At 39.5% G+C, this 8869-nt stretch overlaps 1 protein-coding gene across 1 annotated transcript; it reads right to left on the minus strand.

Moving 5' to 3' along the window:
* Nucleotides 1-6623: 6623 nt before the first annotated feature.
* On the minus strand, nucleotides 6624-8285 carry LOC307128513 (zinc finger BED domain-containing protein 5-like; the record flags this gene model as incomplete). Its single annotated transcript, XM_079820425.1, has 1 exon — nucleotides 6624-8285. The coding sequence occupies one exon, from the start codon at nucleotides 8283-8285 to the stop codon at nucleotides 6624-6626; it is 1662 nt and encodes a 553-aa protein (XP_079676551.1).
* Between the last annotated feature and the right edge of the window lie 584 nt (nucleotides 8286-8869).

Consider the following 8869-nt stretch of genomic DNA (forward strand, 5'->3'; position numbering starts at 1 on the left):
GCAGAAATAGAATAATAATAGAATAATAATTTTTTGTAATTTAAACCCTCTATGTCACTAATTATAAATGTATTGCCATTCACATGTTTATAGTTATGTCTTTAATTTTTAACCTCATAGTTTATTTTAAAATTATCATTGATCTTTCCTTTAAAAGGAATTCCTTAATACTTCAATTTATTGCTATTACCATTTCATTATTTTCAATCTGCACACCTCTGTTTAAAGGTCCTGTTCTTCGTGATCCCATTTTTCAAACTTTAGTTATTGTGTAATGTTGCTGTTAGAGCATATATAATACCTGTAAAATTATAAAGCTCAAAGTTCAATGCCAAGCAAGATATTTTATTTAACAGAAGTTCCCTTTCAAAGCCTACAGCGAACGGCCGGTTTGGACTACATCTCTGTACATCCTGCTTTAATGACGTCAGTAGAACAGTTTGTTGACTAACCTCCGCCCACAAGAGTACGCGAAAAAGGGGGCGTGGTCTTGTTGCTCCCGCGTGGAGAAGAGGAAGTGTTGCGTTCGGTTGCGTTTGTATAGTTTGTTTGTCGCCATGTCGTCGAGACGCTGTTATTTTCATCCCAGAGTCAAGTCACCTTTGTTTGGTTTTCCCAGGGACGCTGTACTTAGAGATCATTGAGCGCATGCATCCCCGTTATGGTAAGAGACGTGACCTTTCCGGTAACGTGCGCTCTGCGTGCGCTAAGCTGCTGTCGAATCACAACACGGGAACCGCTGGCACAATCAGAACTCGTAACGTGTTTCTGAAGGAGGGACTTCATAGAACAGGGAAATCTTTCAAGCCGTTTTGAGGACAGTGAAAACAGCAGTATACAGATAAGTAAATTGTGTGAAAAATACTGTGTTTTTTTACACGCGAAACATGAACACATGTTATATTGCACACTGTAAACACAATCAAAGCTTCAAAAAAACACGAAAAACGGGACCTTTAAAGTCCCTCAGTCTGATTCTAAGTATCATATTGTAGTGTTTTTAATGAATGTGTTGTTAAGTGAATGAAACGCCACCTACAGGTTCAATGATGTAACCTCCAGGGAGTGTTATTATGGCTTCAGTCTTCTGTCAACAATTATGTAGGCTACTGAGGGACTAATGAAGTTTTAAACTTGGAGAGCATTAAGAAGGCAGCCCTAAAGGGTTAGTTCACCCAAAAATTTAAATTACCCCATGATTTACTCACCCTCAAACCATCATAGCTGTATATGACGTTCTTCTTTCAGACGAATGCAATCAGAGTTATATTAAAAATGTCCTGGCTCTTCCAAGCTTTATAATGGCAGTGAATGTTGCTCTGTAATTGAAGTCCATAAAATGCATATCCATCATAACTGCTCCACGCGGCTCCGGGGGGTTAATAAAGGCAATAAGGAAATAATCCATATTTAAAAGTAAAACTTTATAAAGTAAAATGTCTAACTTCCGGCGGACCGTCTTCTGTATTCAATTTACGGAAAAAGTGTAGCGCCTGCGCCTCTCGCAGTTCAAAATGCTTACATTTGACGAGCGTAATTGTTGTGTGCAGTGTCGTCAGACGCACCGTAAGCATTTTGAACGGCAGAAAGCGCCTTTATTAACCGTGTGGAGCAGTTGTGATGGATATAGATGCACTTTTATGGACTTCAAAAACAGAGCAACATTCACTGCCATTATAAAGTTTTTTAATATAACTCTCATTGTGTTCGTCTAAAAGAAGAATGTCAAATACACCTAGGATGGCTTGAGGGTGAGTAAATCATGGGCTAATTTTCAGTTTTGGGTAAACCAGCCTTTAAGAAGTGCTTTTTCAATAAGAGAAAGAAAATCACACGAGTTTGTAACAAAATGAGGGTGAGTATAAATGATCATATTTTTTTGGGAGCTGTTCTGTCAAGAGTTCTGGGACACCCTCAAGATTCATGTCACAAATTGATCACCAGAGGTCACTATCAGTTTTGTTTTAGCCCTTGAGTTAATATCCCCTGTTAATGATTAGGGTAGGCTACTTTGTGTGTTCTTAGTTCATATTTCTCATTGTTTATTCTGATTTTACATTTATTCACAGTTTTAGATATGACCGTTAAGGTGTTGAAATGTAAAAAAGTATTTTGCAAATCACACCATGTGTCCATATGTACATAACCATACAAACCATTCTATATGATCTCGTTTCTCTATAGCTCATGTAGCCTATTGAATTTTCCTGCCCCTACATGTGCTGCCAGCTCAGATCTTTACCCTCCACATGCTGACAGCACAGTTTTCCAGGCAAAGGTCACAGAAATGTGTCTACTATGATATTTTCTATTATGTGGGTTGCAGTTCTTTATCTAGGGAACCACTAACGGCAGTGAACGCCATTCCATTATAATCGATAGCCTAGTTGGAAATGAACCCACAATCTGCATTAGTGGCCAAGATGCTTCACTGTTAGATTACTACCCTGTGATAGAGACCCGAGCGGTGGCCAGGAGAATCACACCAAGATGTAAGAAACGTGGCGATGTTGGCTTTCAAAAAGATGCTTATTCAAACAGATATGCAAAATGTGTATAAAATGTATTTTGTGTAAATAAATAGACATGATATCACTAAAAACAGTCTAAAACTAGAATTGTAGTGTCCTAAAACAGTACAAGCTCTCCTCTGCATATGAGGACAGAGTTTTGGTGCACTCAGACAGCCCTTTACCAACCTCGTGCAAATCTCTAAAACCATGGCTGCAGAATTTTGTCACGGGTTGGTACTCAGGAGCAGGCAGAGGATACAGGAGATGCACATTCAAACAAACTTTAATCAAAACTTCTCAGACACAGTACAGGGGAAAACTCCAACATAACACAACAGAGACTAGACAAGGAGTGAATGAACAAGGGGAACTTAACAGAAACGAGATAATTAAGAAGACACAGCTGAACAGAACTAGACTATTGGGGGAACCAAGGAAACGGAGAAAGTGGCGGGAAAGAGAACAAAGGAACATGTGACAGAATCAATAGGCTTGTTCGACTTCACCCAGCGATGCGCAGACCGATCGGCGGCTGACTTGAAGCAGTGCATGCCGGTTAGAAATGTTGTCCAACTTGAGGCAGCGCCGACGCCACGTGACAGTGACGTATGTCAACAAAGTGCCGCGAGAGCGATTCGAGAGCAGCCGGCGAATACAGCCGGTGCAGTTTCTCCAGAGCAGCTGCTCGAGGCTGCAGGGGCTCTGATGACGACACAGCCATTCCACGATTGGCCAGATTCACCGCATGACAGCGATCACGTGTGTTTCGTGTTTATTCTAAAACCTTCAGCTCCACTTATGCGCAAAAATCTGTTTTTTATAACAGTAAAACCTCCTTTCATGTAGTCGTGATGTTATATTGTCATGTTTATCAAAATAGAACTGATTAAAAACATAGACCCCACTTCATTGATAGTGTAGGCTTATATGTTGAACTTTATTCTTGTACAAACACACCCTGTATTAAAAAGTACACGAAGTATTACATGACAATAATGTCTCTGAAACATCTGTGTATTGCCAAATATTGCATTTATTTCACTTCAGCTGATAAAGTATGCAAACCAAGCGCGAGCGTCACTGCGGGAAGCAGAAAGTGTCCGACTTCACGTCTCCGTTTGCAGCTCCTCCCCGCCTGCACGCAGCTACTCTCGCCGATCAGTTGCATCCAGCCGCAGCCGATGTCGAACACACCTAAAAACACAACCAAAACAAACTAGACATGTGACAAATTTCTATTGCACATTTTTTTGGTTATTATTCTATTATTTTATTAACATTTTGCTAATGAGTTAAAATAATTTTCAAAATGTTTCTCAACATCCGATTCTTTCTCAGGGTAATACATTAAGGAAAGTACTAAATTAACTTTCCATTACAGTGCACCTGCATGGTAACAAGCTAAAGAGCATCAACTTTAAGAAAAGTCTAGAGATAAAATAGAGAGCTTAAACACACTATCCAAATTTTTGTCATACATCATATGGTTAAAACACTTTTTATAAATCTTGATGGTCAGTTGGTGGATCAGAGAACAAATGTATTTTGTTATAAGTAAAGTTTCAATGGATCAAAAGATCTTGAAGAACACAACAGTTTAAAAAAATTTAAATCTTATGTCATATTCAGAGTCAGGGCAAGGGGTGCGCAGAGTGAAAAGGGACAATGTGAATGAGTCACATGAGGTTCAAAGGCTGGTAAATGAGGTTACAAAAACAGAATTCCAATGAATGTCCCAAGATATCTTTATTTGGCTGTGACGGGATCTCCAGAGTTGCAAAAGCTTATATTGTAAATATTATGTGGCCCAATTCATTAAACAAATAAAAGTCATATTGTCATGGGTGGTTGCAGGAAGGGAGACGAACACGATGATAAGGCTATAGAATTACAATGTGAAGTTTAATGAAGAAAATACAAATTAATACCAGACAGGCAGGAGAAACACACAAAAATTGTGAACGTAGACCGAACAAAGACAGACTGTGAAGGGAGAACTAAAATAGTGGCTGTGTCTGAAAACCTAGGCAGCTGGCTAGGAAATGTGTCCCCCAAAGGCAGGCTTTTCCAGGTTTTGGACACAGCCAGTGACTCTAAAAAGACGATTAATAATGAGGAGCGGGAAAACTCACATTATAAGAATGAAAACAAACTAAAGGTCTATGAAAACTAAGGCAAACTGAACATACTGTACAGAGTCACTAAGGAATTTAAATGTAGAAGAATAAATAGTAGAAAGCAGGGTTAGTTGTACTTTGTTGAATATCGCTGTGGAACAATATACATTAAAATAACCCAACAAGATGCAAATTAAAGCTTAAAAAGAGACCAACTCTTCAAGTTATGTGTTGGTTTAGTTTTATGTGTTCCCAGTTCCTGTGTTTATTTCCTGTCTTCCTTAGCTGACCTAGGCTGTGGCCTAAAATTTAAAAATTCTGCATTTCAAGGTAGGAAGGCACATCTGAATCCAATGTTAGCTTCACTTCCAATACCTTCATCTGATCGATTTTTGAAGGCAGCATAGATGTAGGTAGGCCTATCCTTCACTGCCTTTAATATCCCACAATCCTGTGCAAAATGTCCATTCTGTGACAGCTAAAAAAATAAATAAAGATGGCATCTAAAAGTTGCGGTTGGTGGTCAGTTTGTGTGTAAATGTATATTTTTGAACAACGTTTTCCCACTTCTGATGTCATTTCTAGCGATAAATTACTATTGTAGTAATTCAATATTTGCTTAGTTATCACCAAATCTTGCTCTATTTTTCTGTAGATCATTAAACCGTTATGCTGCCTCAGACGTCTGACCAAATTCAGTTTCGTAAGGTACCTTTGTGCGCAAATCCTGCCTGCAGAGTCACTGGCTGATAGGGCAGCTAGGCAACAAGTCAGCTGCCTAAGTTTTGGACGCAGCCAGGTGAAACTCGAAAAATTTGAATATTGTGCAAAAGTTTATTTCAGTAATTCAGTAATTCAACTTAAAAGATGAAACTAATATATTATACAGGTGCTGGTCATATAATTAGAATATCAACAAAAAGTTGATTTATTTCACTAATTCCATTCAAAAAGTGAAACTTGTATATTATATTCATTCATTACACACAGACTGATATATTACAAATGTTTATTTATTTTAATTTTGATATTTATAACTGACAACTAAGGAAAATCCCAAATTCAGAATCTCAGAAACTTTGCATATTATGAAAAGGTTAAATATGGAAGACCCCTGGTGCCACACTCTAATCAGCTAATTAACTCTAAACACCTGCAAAGGCCTTTAAATGGTCTTTCAGTCTAGTTCTGTACACTCTAAAAAAAAAAGGTTCTATATGGCACCAAAAATGGTTCTTGGCTCGTAATCATAGGGGAACCTTTTTTAGGGCTATATAGCAGGGGTTTTCAAACTTTTTGTGTGTGTGGACCACTATTTGTAATCAAAAAATTTTGCGGACCACCTCATAACACACATAATAAAATATTTCTACACACAGTCCTACCTGAATTAATCCGCACCTCTCAATAGGCTTACTAGCACTAAAACTATAACTAGTCATCACATCAGTACAACAGGCTTGTTAAAAGAAAGTTTACTGCACACAACGGCTTGCCACATATTTAATTTATTTATTTACTCAAGCGCCCGAGGGCATAATCAGGTTAATTTGAACAACAGGCTTATTTCCATAGCAATGGAAAAGAACACTTGGATAGTCAACATTTCAAAACCTTTGGCATTTCTGAAAAAAACATTCTGAAAAAAAAAAAACATTTCAGAAACATGAGATCAAGAAACTAAATAGAAATTAAAATAACAGGTTTTATTCATTCCATATTTCCATACTCCAATATTTTATTTCATAAAACTGCCTATAAAGGCTATGTGTGTGATGTGATAATGAAAACACATTTAATGAAAACAGTAGGCCTACTCCAGATTAAAAAATAAAAAATAAAAAATAAAAAGTAAAAAGGAACAGCCATTGGAGTCTATTTACCAGCCCGATATGAACGTTATATCCCCCTTTTTCCCCCTCCACATCTTTCCCTCCTCTTTTTATCGTCTGTCTAATATAGGCCTATATTAAACAGCTAAATAAATGCTCACCTAATGAGACGGATGATGTTGCTTTGCAGACGTCAATTTCTGGATGTCAGGTTCAATTGATGACAGCCTCAATCTGAGATCAGATTCAATATTAAGTCTGTTCCGATATTTTGTCTTCAACATGACCAGGGATGAAAATCCTGATTCACAGAGGTAAGTTGTTGGAAAAGGCACAAGCCACTTCAGGGCTTTGTCGGACAGCTCAGGGTATTCTGTGGCAACATTCAGCCAAAAAGCAGGAAGGCGTTTCTCAGAAAAGCTCATTTTTAAAGCACTGTCACAGGACAGTTCGGCCAGGCTGTCTTGCTCTCTGGAGGTGAGGTTTGTCAGGATGTAGTCATCCAGGGTGGCAAACGGATTTCTTATCCAATTCGCTGTTGTGTCGGGGGTTGGGAAATAAATCCGTATCTGAGTTTTCAGCAGGTGTAGGTACTGTCTGATATCATCTTGCACAGCACTTGAAAGGTGCGTGTCTGAGCTGTCTAAAAAATCAGAAAGATTTGGAAATGAGTCATAGTTTGCCTCCTCCACACGTTTGGCCCACATCCCCATCTTCTTAATTGCGGCTTCAACTTTGTCTTGCGTATGAAAAAGAGTAACCGACTTCCCCTGTAGGCTCCTATTTAGTCCATTCAAGTGCTCAAAAATGTCAGACAGATATGCCAACTTGCAAAGCCAGTCTGCATCATTGAATCGACCAGAAAGGTCGAACTTTGTGTCAAGAAGAAACAGTCTCACCTCATCTCGCAACTCGTAAAGCCGTGCAAGCACCTTCCCTCTTGACAGCCACCGGACCTCGGTATGGAGCAGCAATTGTCGGTGCTCACTGCCCATCTCATCACATAAAACTGAAAATAATCTAGAATTCAGTGGCCGGGCCTTGATAAAATTGACAGTTTTTACTGCTTCATCCAGAACAGTTTTGAGATCAGGTGGCATTCTTTTGGCTGCAAGAGCCTCTCTGTGGATGCAGCAGTGGATAGATTTTGCTAGCGGAGCAACTGCTTGCACACATTTAACAAGGCCACTGTGTTGGCCTACCATGGCTGCTGCCCCGTCTGTGCTTATTCCCACACATCTTGACCAATCAATCCCATGTTCTGTGATGAAACCGTTCAACATGTCAAAAAGTGCCTCTGCGGTTGTGCGTGTTTGCAAAGGTTTACAAAAGAGAAATTCCTCCTCTATTTCTCCGTTGTATTCATATCTTACGTAGGCGAGCAGGTTGGCAAGGTTCGCTATGTCCGTGGATTCGTCCAGCTGAAGAGCAAAAGATCGACTGGCTTTGATCCGCGATATTAGCTGGTTGTTCACATCGCTGGCCATCTCCTCGATTCTGCGCTGCACAGTGTTGTCTGATAATGGAATCAAGTCCATTTGCTTTCGTGCTTTTTCACCCAGCATGATACACACAGTCTCTTTAATTGCTGGTAGCACCACCTCCTCCCCGAGTGTGTGTGGCATCCCTTTTTTCACTATGATTCGGGACACCCGGTACGAGACTTCAACTGCTTTAGCAGTAGCGCCACCTGCAGATGTCGATTCTATAACTTTTTTGCTTGTGCGGTATTCCTGGAGCTTCCTTTTGAAAAACTCGACTGGCTTAGATTTAAATTCCCCATGCCTGGTTTCCAAATGCCGGCGAAGATTTGATGGTTTCATGCTCTCGTTAGCCAGTGCCTCGTAGCAACAAATGCAAACGGGCAACGGCTCGTCTTCGGGGCCGGTGTAGCTGAAACCTAATGCTAAATAGCTTTCACAGTACTTTCTCTTCACCCTCCTTTTCTTTGTTTTTTTATGATGAATCTGGCTCATAGATGCATCCGACTCACTGTCAATCTCTTCATTTTTTGTTACTTCTGCCTCTGTCTCTTTTCTCTTCAGAGAACCTGTTGCTATCCACCGATCCATAACGGCACTGAACTTGAACGTCACGGCCGAGTGCCACTAGCCTATTTTAGTAATCGCACAATAACTTGACAATTTAATACAAATGTTATATCAATATATGCCTACATATTCTTTTTCTTTTAATTTTTTTATGGGAATTTTCTGGTAAAATGAAGGTAAAAAAATATTATTTTATTTTATTTTGCCTTTCACGGACCACCTGCAGTACCCTCACGGACCACTAGTGGTCCGCGGACCACAGTTTGGGAATGACTGCTATATAGCACCAATTTTGGTGCTGCAGTGGTTCTTCAGCAGTTCTTCAGAGGTTCTTCACCGGTTCTTTGACTAAGGTG

The sequence above is a fragment of the Gobio gobio genome, assembly GCF_949357685.1.
Source record: "Gobio gobio genome assembly, chromosome: 6".
NCBI lineage: Eukaryota > Metazoa > Chordata > Actinopteri > Cypriniformes > Gobionidae > Gobio > Gobio gobio.